The 25,367-nt window shown below is 39.7% G+C and overlaps 1 protein-coding gene and 1 pseudogene across 3 annotated transcripts in view; both read right to left on the bottom strand.

Annotated features, from left to right (window-relative positions):
- The window catches only part of LOC143746052 (uncharacterized), a 257,996-nt pseudogene that overhangs the window by 208,150 nt on the left and 24,479 nt on the right, over positions 1-25,367 (bottom strand). The gene's annotated exons all lie outside the window — the stretch shown is intronic.
- On the bottom strand, positions 1,259-8,254 carry LOC143746104 (uncharacterized). 2 transcript variants are annotated; one of them, XM_077237862.1, is made up of 9 exons: positions 8,191-8,254; positions 7,506-7,835; positions 7,073-7,411; positions 6,919-6,951; positions 6,505-6,579; positions 4,250-4,278; positions 4,082-4,156; positions 3,865-3,933; positions 1,259-3,744 (listed from the first exon to the last, which is right to left on the bottom strand). In XM_077237862.1, the coding sequence occupies exons 1-9, from the start codon at positions 8,249-8,251 to the stop codon at positions 3,706-3,708; spliced, it is 1,050 nt and encodes a 349-aa protein (XP_077093977.1). In that variant the 5' UTR covers positions 8,252-8,254; the 3' UTR covers positions 1,259-3,705. The 2 variants fall into 2 exon arrangements, with proteins under 2 accessions (XP_077093977.1, XP_077093978.1); XM_077237863.1 differs by lacking the exon at positions 6,919-6,951.

The following is a 25,367-nucleotide window of genomic DNA, read 5'->3' as shown; positions in this document are numbered from 1 at the left end:
TGCCTTAAATTTTCTTTACTTACATAGCCTACTGCAGTTCTTGTTAAAACACACTAGACATGCAAAATCTGTGCATTTTGGGCACTTTTTGTGTGAAATCATATTTATTTTTTGTCCATCAAAAGTGTGCTTTCACTTTTTATTAAGCATGAGCAGCGCAGCAAAAATAGACTTGGATCTGGTCCATTAACTGTTCACCAATCCCGACAGTGACGCATTTCAGCCGGCTTTTTATTTCTCATCTCCATAAATATATCTAGTAGTAAAGCTAATGCAAGGGCTAGAAATCAATGAATTCTTTGCTAATACTTCCTCGTCATCATGGAGAGCGCAGTTCGCACCGCTTTCTCCTTTCCACAAGCGCGTGCTCTCTGCTCTGGCGTCTGTCGTTGCTATGCAACAATGAACTTGCGCGCCTGTAAAAATGAGCGCGCCACGTCACTATTATGAGCTAATATCCTCTTTCGTCCTTTCTTATCAACAAGTGGATTTAAGCCACCACAACAGCAGCACCGCCGGTCGCAATGTCTCAGCACTTTTATGAAGAGGACGCAACTGCACGCGCTTCGGGCATGCACACGCATCAAGTACCGGGTTTGAGAAAACCTGGTACCGTGGCGTGACGTTAAAAAAAATTAGTATCGACTTGGTACCGAAGTACCGGGTCTTTGACAACACTCATTAACGTTGGCTGCGCTGTTTCTTACTTTGCTCTACATTGACTTTAAGTTACTAATGTTAGTTCCAGCTTCAACGTCACCACCTTTTTAAAAAATATTTGTTTAGGACATCTCAACTTGAAGGCCTCTATTTGCTTCTTCTCTTTTCTTTTCTGAGCACCGGACTTGTGCAGTCCGGACATTTTGAGCGTAACGTTAACCTACTGAACTTCAAATCAAATGACAACATCAAATTTTGATCAGTGGCGAAACCATTTTTGTTTTGGGGGGGGGGGGGGGGGGGCTTGACCACTATTTAAAGGACAATTAGGAAGAAAACAAATAAAAAGCTTTCATGTAACTCAAATATTAGATATTTTTCCACAAATATGCCCATTTTATTTATTTTTTAACAATAATTCCATAATTTAATGAGGGCCCTACACTTGAGATTGATTCCCTTCACAGATTTTAAACTTTGATTCTTTGTCTTGACATTCAGTAACTTTTCTCACTCCAAACATTGAGACAATCACACAAACGAACACACACTCGCTCAGGTCTGAATGAACTCAACATATTCTCCTCATGCTCGCAGCTGCTGCACTAAATGTTTATTTCAGTAGGAACACACCAGAAAAGACACACAAGTATCACTGTGATCGATGTAGTAATCAATGTAGTAATATCTCTCACGATATACGATCTTGTAGTTGAACACCTCCAGAATGACAACGCAAAGAGAGCTTGCAAGACGGAGAAGAAGGAGAGAAAGGCGCAGGCGAAGATCTTCCACTGAGGCTCAACTCAAGACGTACCGATTTATCGTGCACTGCACTTAACAAAAATTATCAGCCGAACGATTAAATAAGAAGATAATAGACATTGCATTCAGTTTTATGGTTGAAAATGACATACAATGTTAAAATGAGGATGTGTTGAATTTGCAGGGCAAACTCAAACTAAGCTTTAAGGGTCATTGTTAGAAGTGTATGTGTGTAGCTATAGGTACATGACATGTTTAGGGGTGTTAAAACCACGTGTTTTAAAGAGAACTTTGAACATCTCTTGCTTTAGACATAGAAAATGTGTGAAGCTAGAGAGAGGTCAAAGGGGCTGTAGAGGAACTTACCATATAGAGCTTTTGGTGTGTGCTTTCGCAAGCTTATGTTAATAAAGGAACTAGGATAAGTCTCAAGTAGTACCTTATAAGGGAATTAACTGTGCTAAGATGACAGCCCATAGGTAGAAGGTGGCCTAAAAAACAGGGTTAGTATTAAAAGCCTCAAAGAGGTTTTTTTGGGGCCGCAATTCGGGTGAAGACATTGCAGATGATTGTGAAGGAGGTGCAGGTGTGGGCCAAGGAGGATGCTGGGAAATGTAGTGAAGGAGGTGGTGACCGTGACATAAGCACTTTTACTGTATTTCTGGCATGGGCTTCAGTCACCTCTCAGATATCTAGGGCTGGGTATCGTAACAAAATTTTCGATACCGATACCTTGACTTCGATACCGGTTCCTGAACGATACTTTTTTCGATACCAATTTTATCAATATAACATTACCTAAAAAAAAACCTTTTATTTTTTCAGTTTGTTGACTTTTTTTACACTCATATTTTGAGTCTGTAAAAAAGCACCAATGCTAAAGTTTTCTATGTTTCCTAATCATTTAACAGCATGTATTCTTTACTTCAATGAGCTCATTGTTTCTGCCTTAATGCATTGTTTAACAATGAAACTGAATGAAAATTAATTGAAATGCATTACACACAGTCACCCCTGATAACAGATCACTGTAAATTGTAATTTAGACACATGCATTTTCTGTAAAGCTCCTTTGAAACGATATGTATTGTGAAAAATGCTATACAAATAAATGTGAATTGAATTAAATATAGGCTACTGGGGTGCGGGATATATGCCTCGCGCTCAGCACACATGAAGCTTGCGCAAAGCCCTGGCAAAAGTAGCCTAATGATTATGGATGTGTCGGGAAACGATAGCAAGGAGATATTTTAATTGTTTATTAATGAACAAGTGTTTACTAAACGTGTTGGCTGCAAAGATGATTATTGCGAATTTGCGATGCTGACTCGTCATTTCTGCAGTAGTGAACGCGCGCTCGCCTATATGGATTAGGTAATCAAACTATTTATTTCTAATTGTTTCGTTTAAAAGTAGACATATTTTGAACATATATAGAACTATTTCTCATGTCTGTAAGGCAAGTATCCTATACGCTGAGTTTTGGTTTATATGTGACGCGCTCCAGTTCTTGTAGTCGAAGGCTGATAAACTTTCTACTCTCGAGTGTATTCTGTGCGCTTTTAAGTGCCTTATCAGATTTACCGTGTTACCGGTCTTGGCAGCAATTATCTTGTCGAAAATATTGCATCGTGTGCTTATGGCATCGAGTCGGGTACATAGGTACACTTTTGATCATTTCCACATATTTTCTATCTATCTGGGTTGGACGCTTACACACACACACTCACACACACACACTATAGGCCTATACAGCCTCACATGCGACGAGCCACGTCTCTGGGCAGCCACGTAAACTAGTGTTTTTCCGTCACAGCCAATCATGCTGCATGTTTATTGTTCCACTGAAGTTGACGAGATTAACCTATAGGTACCGAAACTTGGTACCGAAAAACGAGACATGTTTCGATAATCGGTAGTATCGAGGCAATTCGTTCGGTACCTAAAAACCGGTAGGTACCGAACTCGGTACCCAGCCCTGCAGATATCAAATACAGACATTAGAGAGTACATGTAAGAACATTTCAGTCATCACACTGGTAACTTCTATAACTAGGTAAAATCTAATAAAACAGACCAGATGATGATTCACAATAAATCTCATTCATATTCACAATACATTCAACAAATATCTGCTCATTCACACACAAATATATATTTCCTCCAAACACCAGATATCCTGATATGATGAGCTCATGATCTGTATCATTAATGTTCATTTGTGAAGGTCTTGTTCTAGTTCACAGAGGCGTAAAGTTCATCTTGCGGTTTATCTTCTCTTCATCTGATGGCAGCATAAGTCACTGTATCATTATGATCCTGAAAGAACAGCACAGATTCTGTCCATCAATGTTTGAACTGCAGCGATTATTATTATTATTATTAGAGCATGAGCTTCATTTATCTGAGAGTCAAACTCATGTGCTGGTATCGACTCACATTGAGTGATTTTACTGGCTTTGTATTGGAAGAAGTGACCTCAGAATAAGTCACATCATCTGTCTGCTCCTAAACATCAATGCAAACATGCAGAGAGTAAAGTTTAACACACAGAACAGACATATCTCTCACTATAATATGTAGAATAACACAAAAGCTTTTAAATCACATGATTGAACAGACAGTGACTGTAATGTTTGAAGATTTAGTGACTCACATTGGCTCTTGCAGCCGGAGGAATGGACATGTTTATCGTCTCATACGTCTCTTTATGTTCATTCTCATCTTTGACCTTCAGACAACAAACAGTTAAACTGCACGAATTACACTTTATTGAGCTTTAATGAAAGTAATCAAATTTAAATCACTGCATTACTGAACTCACCACAGAGTCGTCACTCCCTCTTTTATTATCTGAAAACAAGTGCCTCATGAAATATGACTATTCATGGTAAAACACACATGTGCAAAACACAGAATCTTAACAATAATATTTTGTGCAATCATTAAAGTGAGTAATAAAAATGTCTCGGTTACTTACATAACCTCAGTACCCTGAGATAACGGGAACGAGTATTGCGTCTTTGCTAGACGCCAATCGGGAAACTCCTTTTCTCAGAATTTTGAAGCCTTTAATTCAAAAACGCAGCGCCACTGCACAGCCATTAACAGTGCAGCGATCTGAGCGTGTCTATTGGCTGGTCAGTGGTAACCGCATTAACCTATGGCGAAGCAGCGTGTCTGAATTTGCCAATCACGGCACGTCCCACCGAGAGAGTGCAGAGACCCGCAGATAGGGGCGGAGCACCTGCCTATAAAATCAGCTAATTTTGCCAAAGGAATCAGGTTTAATTTGACAGAAGTGACGAACGCCTGTCTTTTAGCGACATCTACGCAATACTCGTTCCCGTTATCTCAGGGAACCGATGTTACATAAGTAACCAAGACTTTCCCTTTCTAAACATTTACTCGTATTGCATCTTTGCTAGACGCTAGAACCAACCTATGTGAGCATAACGACATATTCTGTGGCCCTAGCCTGGGATGGTTGGGTAAGGGTCCCTCGGCGGTAGGTCTAGGGAAGGGAAAGTTATGCAGAGCAAAAAAGGGGCTCGGACTGAAGTTATAGTGGGTTGAGTTCCCTCTGAGGTCAACTCCAGCTAGACAGAGGATTTGTGCCTGTGTGATCTTCAATTTGAAAAATCTGGCGAAGGTGGTCAGCGAGGACCAGCCGGCCGCCGCACAGATGTAACCAATAGACACACCACCGGATCACGCCCAGGAAGATAGATAGATCCCGTAGATAGATCCCAAGAGGGTACGGTAAGAGGACGAGGCGAGTTGAGCCTCCTTGCCCCTTTCAGGAAGCGGACGACCCAGGTTGCTTCTATCCAGAGACTGGCCGGCCACGGGAGTGTGGTGAGCTCTTGTAAGGAGGAGAGTACCAGAGGTACTTCGCATGATAAAGGGTCCACCATGGTATGAAGAGCTAAGCCTGTTTAGCCAAAGGACGTGTAAGCCCGTCCTGAAGTCGTCCTGCAAGGCTTTATTGGATGAGCCAACTTTCCATCCAATGGCAGTGGGCAGACAGAGGTATTCTTCGAGGGGGGGCAGGCTGCTCTCGTACCCTTTTTCCACGGCACCATCAATGGTAATAAGAACGGTGGATGAAGATGTGCTTAGGCGCACCAAGACTTAGTGAGTTGCGAGTGGGCTCCTCAGGGACAGACCAGTCCAAGCTCTTCAACCACTTAGAAAGCGAAAAAGTTTGACATCAATACCAGCCTTGGAGGCGGGGAGGCGGGGGGGGGGGGGGGGGGGGTCATCCACTGAGTTTGACCAATCCTCTGCGTTAGAAGCCGCCAATGACAGACTTTCATCACAAAGATCCAAAGAGACAAGCTTTAGCGTGGGATTTCCCCAGACAGGCAACTACTCACTGTGGGTGCAGAGGGGCCACAATCACTGCCCGAAATTTGCAACAATGTTGCTGAAAATTTGCAAAATGTACTCTTTTAAGATGCTTGCCGCAGGGGAGACTGTGAAGTCAGCTGACCGTAGCATGCGCTGATCAAAGTCTGCTGGTCTACTTGATTGCAGGAGAGCACTCGTTTCCGCTGCTTGGCTTCTTCGACCAGGTAAGTTTGTCGCTAAAGGAGAATATTTCTGATTCCTATGGTGAATATGAGCTGCTTTTATAGGCACATGCCCTGTGCCTTTCGGCTTTTCTGCGCTCTCTCTGAGCTCTGCCACGATTGGCTGCCGCAGACACGCTGCTTCGCCATAGATTCATGCAGTTCCCACTGACAAACCAACCGATCAGATCGCTGCACTGTTATAGGTATGCAGTGGCACTGTGTTTTTTAATTAAAGGCTTCAAAATTCAGAGAAAAGAAGTTCCCCCCATAGCGACTAGCAAAGAGGCAATACGAGTAAACATTTAGAAAGGGATCGATTGTTGTTTTCCTTGATAACTCTTTGAGTTTGACATTAGAGGAATGCTCAGCTGGAATAAACTTCTGTTTGAGAATTTCATATAATCCACATGTTTCCATGATACTTACAATCTGAACATGATGTGTTTGTTTGCTCATCTGAACTGTTTTTAATTGTTGTAAAGGAGTAAATCTGAAAACTCACCAGCTGTTTTTCTGCAGATCAGCCAGAGAAGAGCAAGAAGGAAAACAGCGACTGCAGCGACAGAAATCACTATGACTGAAGAAGAGATCGAGCACAGAGTCAGAGACGGACAGGACAGATTGGGGACAATTATACACAAAGACAAAAGCCATCGGCACCGAATGAGATTTCAAGCAATTCTGATCTTCCTCTAACTGTAGATTAATGCCCTCTGATTTATTTATTGTTTATTGCTCTCCTCTCAAGAAACAAAAGGAAAAGGTCAACTCAACTCTCACATTATTCATTATTTATATAATGTGGTAGAGTGTCTATATGGTAACATTCATATTTCCTATATATTTATGTTAGACAAAGCTGTTCAGTAAATAAAATCATCAATGTCTTAAAAGCATCATCATCATCATCATGTACCTGTTGTAGAAGGACTCTCTGTCGCTGGATCAGCTGGAGCAGTAAAGATGAATGTTTGTTTAGATTATTCATACTGTACAATATTACCATTATATTTTAACTACTTAACACACAGGATAACTTCTAACAGTGATTCATGAGACTGTTTTCTCACCTGAATACTTGACAGTGTGTGTGACTGAGGTGTTGACTTGATTTCTGTGAGTAAGCTGACATCTCCACTCTCTGTTGTTATCTTCTTTCAGGAGTGTTGTAGTCAGAGTGATGATACAGTGATGTTGATGTGATGATGATAATATCTGATATCTGGAGTCTGTCTTCAGATCAACACCAGCCTGATTCACCCACAACAGCTCAAATCCCTCAGAACTGACCCGATCATCACAGGAGAATCCAGTACCTGAATACAACTGACAGGAGAGAGTCACAGAGCGGCCTGGACTGATCTCAGTCTGTGAAGATGAAGATGATGATGATGATGGAGACATTGAAACTGAACACAAGACACAAATCACAGACTCTTCAATCATCATCTGAGTTTAAAGGAAGAATTTTACAGTAATTTGACCACATAATCATAAACTTACCATGAAGAACATGCAGAAAAACACGTGCATCAGTTCCTTGTTTCTGTCCATTCACGTATTGTTGGCAGCTGTAAGATCCATAATCTTCTCCTGTGACGTTCTTGATGTTCAGAGAGCAGTCAGACTCCAGACTCAGTCTCTCATGTCTCTCTTTGTCTTTCTTCATTATCCCTAAAGTAATCAGTTCAACTGTCCCTGTATGACTGAAGCTGCTGTAGATCCATGTAGTTTTAGATTTGCAGTCAGAAAGAGCATTATTATTATTACAGGACAGAGAGACATTTACACCAGAACTGATGAACACATGATCATCATCCACTCCACTGGTGCCTGAAACACAGTATATCTCAGTGATCATTATGATACAAATTAAGAAATGAAAGCATAAAACGTTTTATTCTCACTAAAAGCAAACAACACACTCTCCAGAATAAACTATTAGTCTTTATCAGAGAGCTGTTCAAATCACTGACACACTCTTAATATGAAGATAATTCTTCATCATCAGATGTTTGAGTGACACTATGTCCAGTATCAGGAATAATACAGTATGATCTGTGTGTATCAATACACAACTCTGAGATCACAACGTGAATGTGTGCAAGAATAAACTGAGCATGTTCAAATGAACTCTTTCCAGACTAATTCAACTAAATGTCTTTAGAGAAAATACAGATTTCTTTACCTGTGAGAAGTGAAGAGAGAATGATCAGTCCCAGCAGACACAGATCACACTTATCAGACATTTCTGTTTCTGTCAGTCTTTCTCTTCATTATATATAGTTACAGCTCCTCCTTTAAACATCATCAGCTCTTCCTGTGGTTATTCACTTCCTCTGATCTGACAGAGTGAGTGATGAAACCCGGAGAAGTGTTGCTTCACTTGAATTCAAGTGGATTTCAGTACAAATGTATTTTTCATTAATGCTTATGTAGCAAGGGGCTCGATTCTTAGCGACTATGTCACCCTGAAATAACGGGAAAAACAATCCAAATAAAGACACAAGTTCCACTTAGAAAAGGGAAAGAGGCATGAGTTCCTGTTCAAAAAAATAATCTATTATTAAAGCTAAAATAGTTGGCCAACAATCTTTTATTATTGGAAGTGAACGATCAAATCTGTCATTAGTTGAATGAAACAGAAAAAAGAAAAGAAAATGAACATTCGTTGCAGGGTCTGAGGGTCATATGTGAGAGTGGGCGAGTTTGACAACACAAAAATACCCGGCCAATCACAATCACACCCACAAAGTTCACTGCAAATAATGACACAGAAATAGTGACAACCCTTGGTGAAGTAAAGCCCAACGTGCAGCAAAGAACCAAACCGCTTCAGGAAGAGCTCAGCTCCTGCACAAAAGAAGAAACAAGACAGAAAATAAAATAATCAACTGTAAAAAAAACAAAAATTACGATATACTCTATAAACAAAAGAACCATAAACTTTAAAGACAGTAAGAAAGAATTATACTGTCAGAAAAGTATAAAGATCACACCAAACTCAAAGCTAATTACAGGTCATATTAATATGAATTTATTAATATATTAATTATTATTTCACAATGGCTGAAACCACTACTACCTCATGGCGGTAATCAATACAATTGATGGAGACTGTTGCAGAACTGTAAGAATCACTACACAAGGACTGGCGACAGTAGTACATAACATAAATACACAAACATAAACACACAACGAAACAATCTCAACATGACCAAAGAAAGAAACTTCAAGCACACGTGGGCATTAGACTGTGACGGGACTCAAAGCAGCGAAGGTTTGTGCGAGAGCTGTTACTGCTGTCACTCAGCCTGTCTAAACACATGCAGGACCTTAAACACAACACACATCTATTCAAATCTGTTAAAACACAGAGACCAAACAGAGCCAGCCTTGGTAGCCCAACGTCACACTAAACACGTAAAGTCCCATAATGTCTGAATAACACTGAGATGAAACAGCGAAGCTACACGCTAAAAACACACACATCCATTGTACGCAGCCATGAAAGTATATTGAAAAGTAAGTGTATTGTTCACCACACATCTGCTCTAAATGCCTCAGACTGAACACAGTGAATAGGCTCTACTTTTGCACACGAGAGCCTTACAGTTTCACTTCTTTATTTTAGATGTTCCTGCATGCAGTTCAATTCTATTAATACAATTATTAGGAATACAATTGTTTTGTTATTGAAACGTTATCCACTATCCATGACTCCCCAATTCTTAAACAGTTTTTAAAGTATTGTAAAGTTATATTAGCATCAGCTCCAGTTTGGTGAAACAGAAAGTATTTGCACATGAGCGTCTGTAAAGCAGATATCAAATGTCTTCTGGAAGAGTTTCTACACATGGATTATATTCCCACATAGCAACATTGTGTCGGCCCAGAGCCGGCCCAAGTCTGGCACTTGTGGAATGCGGATCTGGCCCACATACAGCGTTGAATGACGGCCCTTGGGTGGCCCACTCCTGTTTGCCAGATCTGGGCCACAAGCAGGCCATAGCAATGCCACATGTCAGCCAAGAGCAAAGAAATAAACCAGAACTGGACCTTATCTGAGCCACAAAATCTGTGTATATTAAATATGAAGTAATTGCAGCCTTAATAAAGCCTGTTAACAAGCAGAATCACTGAAGGAAAGAAGAGAACAGAAAAAGAGACGAGCAGAAACACAAGAACTACAACTTACTTCAGACACAGTCTTAGATGAAATCCACTGAAGATAAAAGAAGACATTAAATCTGTGAAGATCTCAGCAGAGGAGGAATAAACAACTCCACAAACAGCATTACCAGCTTCACTTATTACTAACCAGACTGACTTTATTTCTGTCAGACGTCTTTGACAGTTCTTATTGAGAATTTAACAGGTTTAACTGTTTCATTTGTCACCATAACAGTGATTCTTATAATGCTAGTATATAGGGCATATAATAAGCTAAAAGAGATCGCTAGTTAATACCACACTCTCAGAAAAAAAGGTACAAAAGCTGTCACTGGGGCTGTACCTTTTCAAAAGGTACACTTTATTACCTAAAGGGTGCATATTGGTACCTTAATGGTACATATTAGCACCTGAAATCAGAGGTGGGTAATTCAGGGGTCAGAAAGTAAAAGTCCTGCCATATGTTTATTCCACCCATGAACTCAGTCAGCTGATTTCACTAATTAGTTCCATCTCCTGTATGAATTAGCAAATCCAGGTGATTGGAATAAAATACTAATACTACTTTACTTTCTGAACCTGGACTTTACACCTCTGCATAGCAATGCCACATGTCAGCCAAGAGCAAAGAAATAAACCAGAACTGGACCTTATCGTAGCCAAAACATATGTGTATATTAAATATGGAGTAATTTCAGCTACAGCCTTAGATGAAATCAACTGGAAGAGAAAAGAAGACATTAAATCTGTGATGATCTCTGCAGAGGAGGAATAAACAACTCCACAAACAGCATTACCAGCTTCACTTATTACTAACCGGATTGACTTTATTTCTGTCAGACTTCTACAGAAGTTTTATTGAGAATTAACAGAGGTTTAACTCTGTTTCATTTGAAGTTACCATAACAGTGATTAGTGTTTCCATTAGTTGGGCTCTTAACTCTTATTATATATTTTGTCTCTTTTGGCTGCTGTGACAGTGTGTTTGTTAAACACATCTGCAACAGCAAAGGAAACTAAAGTGAAATAAGATCAGGTGATGATGGTTACCTAGTGATGGTTTAATAATCATCATGAAGTAGACTGATTTACTGAGAGTTTTATAATCTAACAATTATCTTGTTCCATTAATATAATCACATCACAAACCCTGTATTACTGTAGCAAGAGATCCAGCAATGTAACAATCAGTTTAGACATTTTACCAAAAATGAATTAAAAAATTTTGGCTTACGCTGACACACACAGATATCAACAATCAGCACATGAATCTCAACAATGGTGACAGTCACAAATATTTAGATAAATAGATTAATTCAGAACATCACTGAAACGCTACTAATTCACAACAAAAACAACAGAAAAAAATAATAGCAAATATTTAGAATCAAACAAAATTATAGGACAATTCAGCATTATTTATTAATGTTGCAATGCATGCTGGGAATTTTGTACTATGGTGGTATCCAGCACACATTGCAGCGTAGTACTTTTGATTGTCACCATTGTTGCGATTTGTACGCTGATTGTTTATGTCTGTGTGTGTCATTATAAACTGACTTTTTTGTGCTCATGTTCGTTAAGGTCTTCTAACTTATTGTTATATTATTGCTTGATCTCATGCTGCAGTAACACAAGGTATGTGATGTGAAAAAAACAATTGTTAGATTAAAATATCTCAGTGAATCAGTCTGTTTCATGAAGATTATTAAACCACCAACAGGTAACCATCATCACATGATCTCATTTCACTTTTGCTTTCTTTGCTGCTCCAAATGTGTTTGACAAACACACTGTCACAGCAGCTAAAAAAAAATATATACAATAAGAGTTAAGAGCCCAACTAATGGAAACACAAATCACTGTTATGGTGACTTCAAATGAAAAACAGAGTTAAACCTATGTTAATTCTCAATAAAAACTTGTGTAGACGTCTGACAGAAATAAAGTCAGTCTGGTTAGTAATAAGTGAAGCTGGTAATGCTGTTTGTGGAGTTGTTTATTATTGGCTACGATAAGGTCCAGTTCTGGTTTATTTCTTTGCCCTTGGCTGACATGTGGCATTGCTATGCAGAGGTGTAAAGTCCAGGTTCAGAAAGTAAAAGTCCTCCTTAGTATTTTGTTCCAATCACTTGACCTGGATTTGCTAATTCAGACAGGAGATATAACTAATTAGTGAAATCAGCTGACTGAGTTCATGGGTGGAATAAACTATGGCAGGACTTTTACTTTCTGACCCCTGGATTACCCACCTCTGATTTCAGGTGCTAATATGTACCATTAAGGTACCAATATGCACCCTTTAGGTACTAAAGTGTACCTTTTGAAAAGGTACAGCCCCAGTGACAGCTTTCGTACCTTTTTTTCTGAGAGTGCACTAACAAGGCTCAAAATAGCCCCACACTAACACGGTAGCTTAATGAGGGTCTCTACATACAAACCGAAGCACTGAGAACTTTGTAAGTGTACAGACAGTTTAATAATAATATACTTTATATTATTTTTCCAAAGATGGCTCCGTGATGGTACTGTCTTTATAAAGTATATTATTATTAAACTGTCATAATACAGAGATAAGGGGCAAATGTTTGGACAGGACAATGTCCTGTTGCTCTTTCTTTGCAATCTTGTCCAGGTTGCGTTTTATGGCTTTATTGTAGGCTGAGTTTTATTTTAACAGGAAGATCAGTTCTTACAACCATCTCTTATAACCCTGCCTGTTTCATTGTCTTCAAAAACGGCCTCATGTGCCTCATACTCCTCCTGATAGGGAGTCAAGAGATAAGGCAGGCATGCATATCCCTCGTCTCCCTGCAAAACTCCTGAGAATTCACCTGAATAGAGTTTTTTTGTGGTGTGTGGTGTGGTGTGTGTGGGTTGTGGGGTGTGTGGTGTGTGTGGGGTGTGTGGTGTGGTGTGTGTGTGGGGTGTGTGTGTGTGTGGTGTGGTGTGTGGGGTGTGGTGCGGTATGTGTGTGTGTGTGTGGGGTGTGGTGTGGTGTGTGGTGTGGTGTGTGTGGGGTGTGTGGGGTGTGTGTGGTGTGGTGTGTGTGGGGTGTGTGTGTGGTGTGGTGTGTGTGTGGGGTGTGTGTGGGGGGGGGGGGGTGTGGTGTGGTGTGTGGTGTGGTGTGTGTGTGGGGTGTGTGTGGTGTGTGGGGTGTGTGTGGTGTGGTGTGGTTGTGGGGTGTGGTGTGGTGTGTGGTGTGTGGGGTGTGTATGGTGTGGTGTGTGTGTGGGGTGTGGTGTGGTGTGTGGTGTGTGTGGGGTGTGTGGTGTGGTGTGTGGTGTGTGTGTGTGTGTGTGGGGTGTGGTGTGGTGTGTGTGTGGGGTGTGTGGTGTTGTGTGTGTCTGGGGTGTGGTGTGTGTGGTGTGGTGTGTGTGGTGTGGTGTGTGTGTGTGGGGTGTGGTGTGGTGTGTGTGTGGGGTGTGGGTGTGGGGTGTGCGTGTGTGTGTGTATGGCGCTCGCTTTGTGTCATTTCTTTCCTAACCAAGCTTAAAGACGTGTTAACGTGTGTGTGGAGAACGTCTGCCCGTCTGAACGCAATACTTATTTTTCCTCAACTTTGTGTCTCAGTTGGCAATTAATTTTCATCGTATTTAAAAAATATATATACTATTTCTGTTACCCAGAAGTGAAATATTAGGCTATGTGAATTTAAAGTGGCTGCGTTATAAATATACATATAGGGGAACAGCCTAAATGTTTGTGCTGTTGTTGGTTCCCATGACATGCTATATTTTAATGTTTTAGTGTTTTAATGAGATTTTGCATTTCACTAATGAAGGGGAATGTAAAGCATTAAATCAACCAGTTCTATGAAATATCTCAGAGGTGCATCTCACGAAGCTTCATCTGGCAAGCATATAGACAGAGCACAACTCTGTGTTACACATTCAGATAATGGAAGAACAGCAAGGTCACACACAGGGTCAACAGCCGGGAAGAAGGGGAGGAGAAGGGAGTGTGGTGGAGGGGTACGGAAGAGGGCAAGATTGTGGATGTTTCTAATGAAATAAAGGACACTTTTGCGAACCATGTTCTCAATCATGACCTTACAACGACTGAAGTGAATCAAAAGGTACAGCCGAATGTTAGGAGAACAAAAGTCTCTTCAATCATTCAAACGTTTGACAGAACAGATATCTAATCAGAAATTGTGACTCAGATAAGGTCCAGTTCTGGTTTATTTCTTTACTCTTGGCTGACATGTGGCATTGCTATGGCCTGCTTGTGGCCCAGATCTGGCAAACAGGAGTGGGCCACCCAAGGCCCGTCATTCCACGCTGCATGTGGGCCAGATCCGCATTCCACTAGTGCCAGATTTGGGCCGGATCTGGGCCGACATAATCTTGCTATGTGGGACATAAACTGTGCCAAAATAAGATTATCTATGATAATGTCTATAGACGTAAATGTATGAGAAAATAAGGAAAAATAGATAGCTCCAGACGTATGGCAGACGCAGTCACGTTTATAAACTTAGATTGTGGCAGACGTTCAGACGTGCAGATGTAATTCACACGTTAAATTCTAACGTGACGCCAACGCGACGTCTGCAGAGATCAACAGCTACGTTCTTGACGTGTCTATGTGACGTGATATTTGCGTGTACGTCTCCATGTAAAACAAATGGAGACGTACACGCAGGTATAGACGTGTGTTATCTGTCGTGCTTGTCAGTCTCGTCGCCGAATGGAACATTCCGAGCGCCATATGTAACCCTATTTCGTCATCATTCAACGTAACTCGAAGTGACTACGAAAGCGAACTTTACTTCTTTACATTTGTTAAGTTGGTTTACTTTACCCTTTTTGTATTTTAGAATTTATTACATTTATTAATAAAGTGAATTTAATTTAATTTTTGGTCTGATAGTGGTTACATTTAATAAAATGGCATTATGGCATTATTAACTAAATTGTTTTCCATGTGATAACTTATATTGAGAAAATGAACTTGAACTCTTAATATTTAAATAAATTATGTTTGAATAATTTGTTCAAACATAATTCCAAACTCTAGGACCATAAATGAAGTGGGCTCCAGTCAGAGCTAACTAACGAACCCCCGAGCTAAGTATTTTAAGGCCATGCTAGCTTTACTGTACGTTCACACCGCTGCTTGAGCTTCCAAAGTTACCGGAAGTCATTCATTTTCAATGGAACCTGGCTTCTCTCAGCTGCACGGAGCGTCAAATCCATCGGCGTCACATTTTGGCCGACCTGAGCGTCAATCAGAAAGTTGAAAGTAGCTCAACTTTATGGTAATGAGCTATGAGGGGGTTCAGCAGCAAGCAGCGGCAAAACGCCAGCAACCAATCGGAATATAGACGTCCTCCGCGCTGGCTGATTCCGGAGAAACATACGATGTAAACTTTCGTTCCTACCAAAACATTTTGTTCTGAGTCCGACGTCTTCTCCGCAAATACAATACAGCACCACCGAACACGTATTGGTGATTGTAGCCCTGAGATTCTACAGTTTGAGATCCAACAGCAATATGAAAAATTTTGAACAATCTTTGTGCACTGGAGCTCTTGTGTTTAGACACACAAACATCAAGAATCAGCTTATGAATCACAACAATGGTGACAATATACAAACTAGTGACACACAGATCAACTCTGAACATCACAAAACAAGCTATTAAAGTCATAACAAAACAATAGCAAAAAAAAAAACATGCAAACAGAAAAAACAATGAAAATTAGAGGACATTTCAGCTGTATACTTTATTCATACCGCAATGCATGATGGGAGCCATGGATGCATTTTGATTGGTGGCTCCCATCATGCACTGCAATATGAATCTTTCGTGTGATTGTCACCATTGTTGAGATTCATATGTAGATTCTTGATATCTGTGTGGGATTTTAAAACCTTCAGATTATTAACGGACTGCTGGAATTAGCTACTGTAAAGAATATAACCTTTGTATAATCAGTTTATAATGCTGGTTGAGTGAATCAGGACACTACAGATTTGTAATTTCATCATTTAAAAATAACCATCATGACCTGGGATGTGTTTCCCAAAAGCATTTTAAGCCTAACTTGATCGTAGAACGATAGCAACAAAAGGGCTGTATGATCAAATTAAGCTTACGATGGTTTTGAGATACACAGCCCATGTCATAGTTTCTCTTGCAGTAACTCATGTGCTTTACAAACACAGAGTTGGAGCAGCCAGAGAAAAACTAATGTTAAAATGCAAAGAGTCCAGAGCCCAACTAAAGCAAACACTGATCGCCATAATGGTGACATGAAACAAAACATTCCATAAAGCATTACCATCTAAACTTCTGTTCAATATAAATAAGAATGTGTGTAGATGTATGACAGAAATACACTGGTAATAATAAGTACAATAATGTCTAATGGCTCGAAGTCAGTATTTCTTGTGTTTCTCTTTTTTATGTTCTTGTTGTTTCTCTTTCCTTCAATGATTCTTCTTATTAACATTAGGTGTCACCACTAATGGCCAATCATCACTTAATTATCTCATTAACTTCAACACTGCTTCAGTGTTCATTTTTAACACCCTGTAGTTGGACCTATATGTACACCAAGAGTATACATATGTACACTGGGGATTTTGCTGTGTGCTACGTCAGAGCGGCCAAAGCGTCAACAAGCTTCCCCGTACTTTTTGACAAGCGTCCTTGACGGGGCGGAGCTTCTTTGCAGCTCAAGTCGGCGGCGGTGTGAACGTACAGTTAAAGAGATGAGCCTAAAGGAAAAATGTTGCCAATGTTAGGTAGTTTGGAAAAGACGGATTGGATCAGAGAGGGCGCAGCTTGAGCCCGACCAAGATAACAGCAGAGGTTGTCTGATCCCACCACAGACAAAACAGGCCTCCATCTTCTTGGAGACCTTCGAACGAACCCTCTTACCGCATGGTTGAAATCTCTTAAAACCCACGAGATTCAGACTTTACTAAAATGCATTAAATCATTCAAAGGAACGATTTAACTGCTGTGGAATAAATTTGATCTAAGATGTGTGTGACAGTAAGGGCCCTATTTTAACGATCTGAAACGCAAGTATCAAGCGCGAAACGCAAGTCGGGTCTTTGTAAAGTAACTATGTGTGTGGGTCTTGGGCGCTGTTGCTATTTTACCGGCGGGATAAATGACTCTTGCGCCCGACGCAAGTTTAAAAGGGGTTGGTCTGAAATAGCTTTATTATTCATAGGTGTGATTTGGGGCGTAACGTGAAATAAACCAATCAGAGCGTCATCCAACATACCTTTTAAGAGCAGGTGCGCATGTTGCATGGCGGATTGTTATTATTATGGCTGATTTACCAGGCGCGTGCCAGGAGCGGTTCACAGCGAGGAAACCGATTTTTTTTCCTGGTTTTTGACGGACAAACTAATTTTTCAGATGTCCTTATATACATATGTGTCTTGCCAGTATTGGGCAAACAGGTCTGATACATCATTACTACAATTAGCCTGAAAAATTTGGGTAAATGTGTAAGCTAGACAAAAAAAACAAATTTGTTTACATCTTCATGGAAACCACAATGATTTCCCTCATGTGTTAATATTTTTCCTTTTTATAATGTATGATTTGCAAAAATAGAAACTGCTGCATCTGGTTTGATGAGAGAATCAAAGTGTATGCGCGTTATGCACCCGCTACATTATGGCCAAGCATACGCGCTTAAAATAGAATTATGGACAACGCGCAATGCGCCACTGACTTTAGATCAGGTTTTTTAAGGTCGGTGGCGGAATTGTTGGTAACACTTTACTTGAAGGGGTGTGCATAAGACTAACATGACACTTTTATAATCATGACATGACACATGTTATGAATATGAAGGAAGTTTTATGCATGTTTATGACAACTGTCATTAAGTGTCATTCGCTCAATTATGACATTTTTAATGCAAATATGACATTGTTTGAGATGTCTTTGTTATGATACCTTGACACAAACCAATACATCATAACCTGTCAGTGTCTTTGTCATGACAACTTGACATTACTAAGACAACACAACCTGTCATAAACATGACATGTCCATTAAAAAATGGATTTTCACCACAAACTGTCACTACATTCTATCGGCCGATTTGAGCCTGTCGCACATATATCAGTATCGGCATATATGACGCAGATATGCCGCCGATATGAACTTTTTTTTATAGAACATACATAACGCAGATAAAATGTTTGTAAATTGTGTAACTACATAGTTTATCTAGCAGAGCGCGCTCCATTGTTTGCGACTGGCAACCCTGGTTACAATAATGACACCAGTAAAGCCTTTCACTTTAGTAATGATGTCTTTCTTCAGACACGGTGTAAGATGGGCGCACACATTAGCTTCCACTCCACTGACAAGGTATGAAACAAAGCTAGCTAGCTAATATAGCAAACGAGTATGATAAGCTCGTTGTGAGAGTAAAAGACGGGGACATTGTTTATTTACTTTATAGCATTGCGTCTCACCAGGTGACAGCGTAGCGTTAAAACACCATTCAACAGATTCAAGCCACCCCCGCACTGGTAACTAGTTAGCAACTTACCTTTAAGGGGGCTTTTACACTGGACTCGTTTGCTGCGGTCCGAGGCCGAGCGTGTTTGCTCCCGGCGCCCTCCGCAGCGTTGGTCTGGTTTCACACTCAACTTGATTCTATCGAACCCTGGTGCGTTTGCGTGCATTTAACCTCATCGCAAGCGTGCATGGCGCATGATAGAAAACGCAACGCAATATTGTGTTCTTTATTAATTCGCTGCTATTATGCACAGTTGAGTGAACAATACAGGTTTACTGTGCGTGTGTCACATAAGGTGGACTTCTGCTGCTTGCAAACGGACTCTTTTGAGGAAATAGTGGATTTCCAAATTTGTTGCCCTGATTCCATGCACTATGTGTGTGTGTGAATACACTGCCGGCTCACTCTCGCTCATATCCAAGGTAAATCATCAATGAATGCAAGTGTTTTATTTAGCTGAATACATCACAATAAGCTAAAACGCATGTGCAGGTTACTTTACTTCCTGAACAAGTGAGCACCCGAGTCAGTGTTGCTTTCACATTCACGCGAACCACGGCACGGTTCGGGAGCAACCGAACTCGGACCACTTAATCCAGGTAGTCTCGGGTTCGGTACCCCAGTGCAAACTCGGGTCCGCATGACAGCGTTCACATTAGCAATTTTTTAATGCGAACCGTGCCGCGTTCCGAATTAAACTACCAGTGTGAAACCCCCTAAGACACCGATTAACTGCTTGTCTGCTGCTGCCTGAACAAGACACCAGACGCAAGCCGCGCGATGCAGAGATGCTCACAAGTCTCTGAGCTAGAGTCCAAGTCAAGTCTCTGAGCTAGAGTCCAAGTCAAGTCTCTGAGCAAGAGTCCAAGTCAAGTCTCAAGTCTCTGAGCTAGAGTCCAAGTCAAGTGTCAAGTCTTTGAGCTAGAGTCCAAGTCAAGTCTCAAGTCTCTGAGCTAGAGTCCAAATCAAGTCTCAAGTCTCTGAGCTAGAGTCCAAGTCAAGTCTCTGAGCTAAGTCAAGTCTCAAGTCTCTGAGCTATAGTCCAAGTCAAGTCTCAAGTCTCTGAGCTAGAATCCAAGTCAAGTCTCAAGTCTTTGAGCTAGAGTCCAAGTCAAGTCTCAAGTCTCTTGTGGTTATAAGTGTTGCATCACGTACAGTGACCCATCCAGGTTGCTTAGAACACTGCATAGCTTTATATAAGGAATTCAAAGCAAGTAATATGTTAGGTTACACTATTTCGATAGTCCACTTTAGACATTCTACTAACTATGTACATTTTCAACTACATGTCAACTAACTCTCATTAGAGTACTAGTAGACTGTAGTAGACTGTAGGGATGGGCACAGTACTCGACGCGACGATCGATCATAAAAATTATGATCTAAGTTTAAAAAAATATTTTTTTTTATAGCAGCATTTGGGCGGCACGTTGAGCTCTGATTGGTTAATGTTACTAGAGTGTAGTCCAAAGTCCAAAACGAAAAACAGAGAACATATGGCTTCAAAGTCACGTGATGTCTAGCACAAAATAGATGGAAAAAAAATAGTTCAGTGTAAAATATGCAGCGCCATGCTGTCACACAAATTTACCACAAGTAGGCTACAATGCGTTATCTAGTATTTGTACATACAATGTCTTCCGATACCAGCTAGATACCAACTGAGACGAGCATCGCATCTTTTACCGTCAGACAGAAATGACACGCAGCCAGAGGTGAAAAGATCGCAGTCGAGTTTGAGACTCGGACTCGAGTGCGACTTAAGTCGCACACACAGTGACTTCAGACTCGACTTGAGACTCGTCCTCGAAAGACTTCAGACTCGACTCGACTCGGACTCGAGCTGCAGGACTCGTGAACAATTTTTATTTTTAGGAAACGTCTGATGAGCTCGCTGTTATCCCCCTCCCTCCATTACCTATTACCTGCCTACGTAACCACGTACTACGTAGCCTATTGCACATGAGAGGATAATAACAAACAAAAATGTCGACTGCACCGGCCGCTGCTGTGCCATTCATCGTTAGCTTTGGGTTCAAAAACTTCAAACAAGAAGCTCCCCATCTCTGGCACGATGCAAAAAAAGACAGTTGAACCCATTATAATTAGTGATGTTTTCTACACTGAATGCTGCGCAACGCAAGTGACAAATCTCCGACAGTAAACTGATGCCTTATTCTGCTTTGTAATGGGCGCTGAAAATCTGACTTTGGTCATGTTTAAGAGCTATAATTGTGTCCCCTGTGCATCTACCAACCCAGAAAACACGAAAAGTGACAAAACTTTGTTTTGGTAAGCCTTTCTCTGCACGCATGTCTAAAAACAAGACGATCAGATTTTCGCTCCCCTTCTGATGTAGGAATGGGATCATATAATATTACCGCCCGTTAATCTGCACGTTTCACACGGTGCCGCTATTTGGTTTCGCAAGCGACAACTGTGTTACCAGTTCTTCTAAATGAGTGGCAAAAGTTGGAGCAAAGTATGCAAACTGATATGTCGTTGCTGCACAGACGAGCACTGAACACTATTTAGAGTCCTAGCCTCAGGCAAGAGAGCAGTGGATTAATTTAATTTAAACGGAAATCCCCCAGACACAGATGAATCAATGTAACTCCACAACAACTACACTGAACAAAATTATATACGCAACACTTTTGTTTTTGCCCCCATTTTTCATTATCTAAGACTTTTTCTATGTACTCAAAAGGCCTATTTCTCTCAAATATTGTTCACAAATCTGTCTAAATCGGTGTTAGTGACCACTTCTCCTTTGCCAAGATAATCCATCCACTTCACAGGTGTGGCATATCAAGATGCTGATTAGACAGCATAATTATTGCACAGGTGTGCCTTAGGCTGGCCACAATAAAAGGCCACTCTAAAATGTGCAAAATGTGAAATGCAGCCATAGTGCAAGACTAATGAGTAAGACTAACGAGTAACAAAACATTAGGCAATAGATTTGAATATTGATACAACATATCAATTAATTGACAGAAAAAAACATACCTGTTTAAATAAAAACTGGCAATGAAGGAAATCCATTGTGCTTGATTGCTTCTGTAAAAATGATGCAGCTGTTCTTTGTAAAAGATATTCCAAGTTGAAATGTTTGGACCAAGGTCAAAGGATAAGATAGATGCAGCTGTAAGTCGCTCATCTGACAAACAATCACAGTTAGAGAGCCTCAAATGTGGAAAAATCGCAATGAGGAATACATTATTTATTAAATAAATAAATTATAATAAAAGGAAAATAGACATCGTATGTTGTAACAACTATTTGTAATAAAAAGTCATTATAAAAAGTACAACTGTTTGTAAAACTATGTGCACTGAGGACATTGACGTAAGAGAAATAAGCAGTTTAGAGATAGACACACCCCAGTACACAGAGCTCACGGGAGGATCTCAAGGACACTCAGAAACAGGAGGAACAGGAGTTTTACCACATTCCAGCAAAAGACAATACAAGTGGAAAAAGCCTTTGATTTAAACTGTTTTAAAATGGGAAAAATAGACTGTTATGCCAAATTGACAGATAAATAAACTGGACTCACTGATTTAACTTAAAAGATTCAAGAAATGTTGGGAGGATTTAACCTCTTTTATACGCCAACCAGACCATTTTAAAGAAAACGTATAGGGATAAATTGATGCCAAAACCATTGAAAATTGACAGACTAAAAGTCACAAATAAATTTTACAACTTGTAAACACAAAACACATTCTACAAATAGATTAAAAATCTGCAAACAAAGTCCTCATGATCCGCAAATGTAAAACAAGATCTACAAGCCACTGTGGAGGCAGATGTATGATAGGAAATGTAGTCTGTGATAACCCAGGGAGTGCGTGGCCAATCGTGACACCAGCAGACTTGGGAGAAAACGAAAGAGTCTGAAATCTTGCTTAGAAGGCAGCAAAATGTTCCAACTACACTCTCAGAAAATAAAGTACATAATTGTACCTTTAGGGGTACAATGGCTTGTCACTGGGGCTGTACCCTCAAGGGTACAATATTGTACCCTTGGTATAGGGTACATATTTATGTCCTTGTGATTTGTACCTTAAGAGACCAGTCTTGTACCTGTGGTGACAATTTTGTACCTTTATTTAACAGTACAAAAATGGACCGTTCAAAAATGGTAAAGAATTGTCTTTGACAGGGTACAATTGTTGACTATAATGATATATATATTACACACACGCTGAACTAAAATCAGAAATTATTAAATTATTTTTATTTTCACATTTTCCAACATTTCATTTTAAACTCAATGTCTAACTGTGACATATAAATTATCATCATCTGAGTAAGAGTCATTTGCCTGAAAGTCCATTTCATCTCCTTTCATCTCGACGTTGGTTACTTCTATGCCTGCTTCTGATATTTTCTGAAGGACCTCCTCGGTTGAAAGCCCTGGAAGAACCATGAGTAACCGTGCTATGACTTCTCAACCGATGGCCAAAAGAAGTAAAGACCGAAAACTGGACGTTCTTTTAAATTGAGATTCAAGCAGCCAATCAGGGCTGGCTCTACATACAGTCTCAGAAAATAAAGTACATAATTGTACCTTTAGGGGTACAATGGCTTGTCACTGGGGCTGTACCTTCAAGGGTACAATATTGTACCTTAACCTTTAAAATAAACGGTACATATATGTACCTTTTAATGCTTTTTGACCCTCAAAAAGGTACATTTATGTACCTTGAGATCCAACCGCAAAAACTCAAGTGTTAATTGAACTCTCCTGGGAGTTTATATGACTCCAGACTCAAGAGTGTTAAAGTGTTAAAATATGAGTGTTCAATTAACACTCAAGAGTGTCAAAGTTAATGATATAATTAAGTGATTCATTGAGGGATGATTTACCATTATTGAAGACACCTGATGTTACCATCAGAATCACTGATGAAATAGAGAAAATATAATTTTTTAAGACACCGTTATGGTGATCAGTGTGTGCTTTAGTTGGTTTCTTGACCCTCAAATCATTCATTTTAGATTTTGTTTGGCTGTTGTATCTGAGCTGTAACTGCCAGATGAACAAAGAGAAAAGGTGATCAAGTCGTGTTGATTATGTTTTGACATAATCATAATTTACTTGAATCATTAAACTCATTTGGAATCTAATCTCAGACTTAAATGTATATTGTTGATTTTAGCAGCCTGTGATTCTACAGCAAATGATTTCCAGCATTTTCAATATAAACCAAAATATTTCTTGATAGTTGTTCTGATCAAAAGACTTTTAAAAAAATTATTTTATGTAGACACACTGACATCAATAATCAGCCTGTGAATTTCATCAATGGTGACAATAATAAAGCATGTTGCAGGGCATTCTGGGTGCTACCAATCAAAACTCATTCATGGCTCCCATCATGCATTGCGGTATGAATAAATTATGATCCGAATTGTTTTACTAATGTCCTTTCCCTAATTGAATATTCTGTTTGTCACCATTGTTGAGATTCATACACTGATTCTTGATGTCTGTGTGTGCCTAAAAGAAAGATTTGTTTTATCAGAAAAACTTTTAAGAAATCCTTACGATTACAAATTTCTGGATTTTAGTCTGTAGAATCACAGGCTGCTGTAATCAACAATATACATTTAAGTCAGCAATTAGACTTTAAATGAGTTCAGGTTAAATTATGAATAAGACAAAACATAACCAACACCACCTGCTCAACTTTTCTCTTTGTTCATCTGGCAGTTTTAACTCAGATACAACAGAGAAACATAATCTAATATTAACAGTTTCAGGGTCAAGAGCCCAACTAAAGTAAACACTGATCACCATAACGGTGTCTTAATTTTTTTTATTTTCTCCTTCAGTGATTCTGTTTGTTAACATCAGGTGTCTTCAATAATGGTCAATCATCACTCAATGAATCACTTAATGAGCTCATTAACTTTAACAGTCTTGATTGTTAATTTAACATTCATATTTGAACACTTTAACACTCTTGAGTCTGGAGCCAAATAGACTCCCAGGAGAGTTCATTTAACACTGGAGTTTTTGCTGTGTTATAATGATTTAATCTCAGTAAATTGACTTACAAAACTTGTATTTCCTTTATTTCAAGGCTACTTAAATATAGTGATAAGTTAAAATCTACCTTAAATGATTAAGGTATCCTTAAAACCTTAAAAAAAACTAAATTATTTTTACAAAAAAAAATTTACTTGGCAGAGGCTGTCTTTTGATATTGTACCTTAACCTTTAAAAGAAACGGTATATATATGTACCTTTTAATGCTTGGGGAAATATATGTACCTTTTTGACCCTCAAAAAGGTACATAAATGTACCTTGGGGGACAGAAATGGACTCCTACTGTACCCCAATTTCTGACAGTGTACTTACTATATAGCAAAATAATGTATATCACAATACATAATCTCCCAAAAAGTGGAGAATGTGATCAAATATATAGTATTATGCTTTGTCAATTTGGACAAAATGGGAGATAAAAAAAAAGTCCCAATAAAACAATTAAAAGGCAAAGCTGAGTTTCCTGTGTGCAAGTGAACTTCTGGAAGGGGGAGAGCCTGCAAGCAGAAAGAGAGTACAGAAGTTCTCTCAGCACGACGGGCTGGTTTTCAAGGAAATAGTGAACAAGACCACCACCACAGCACCTCGATTTCTTTCCCTGTGCCATGTAAAAAGGCTGGC

The sequence above is a fragment of the Siphateles boraxobius genome, unplaced genomic scaffold (assembly GCF_051911475.1).
Source record: "Siphateles boraxobius isolate OS27281-9 unplaced genomic scaffold, OSU_SipBor_1 21, whole genome shotgun sequence".
Classification (NCBI taxonomy): Eukaryota; Metazoa; Chordata; class Actinopteri; order Cypriniformes; family Leuciscidae; genus Siphateles; species Siphateles boraxobius.
This window is presented reverse-complemented; position numbering and strand designations above follow the sequence as displayed.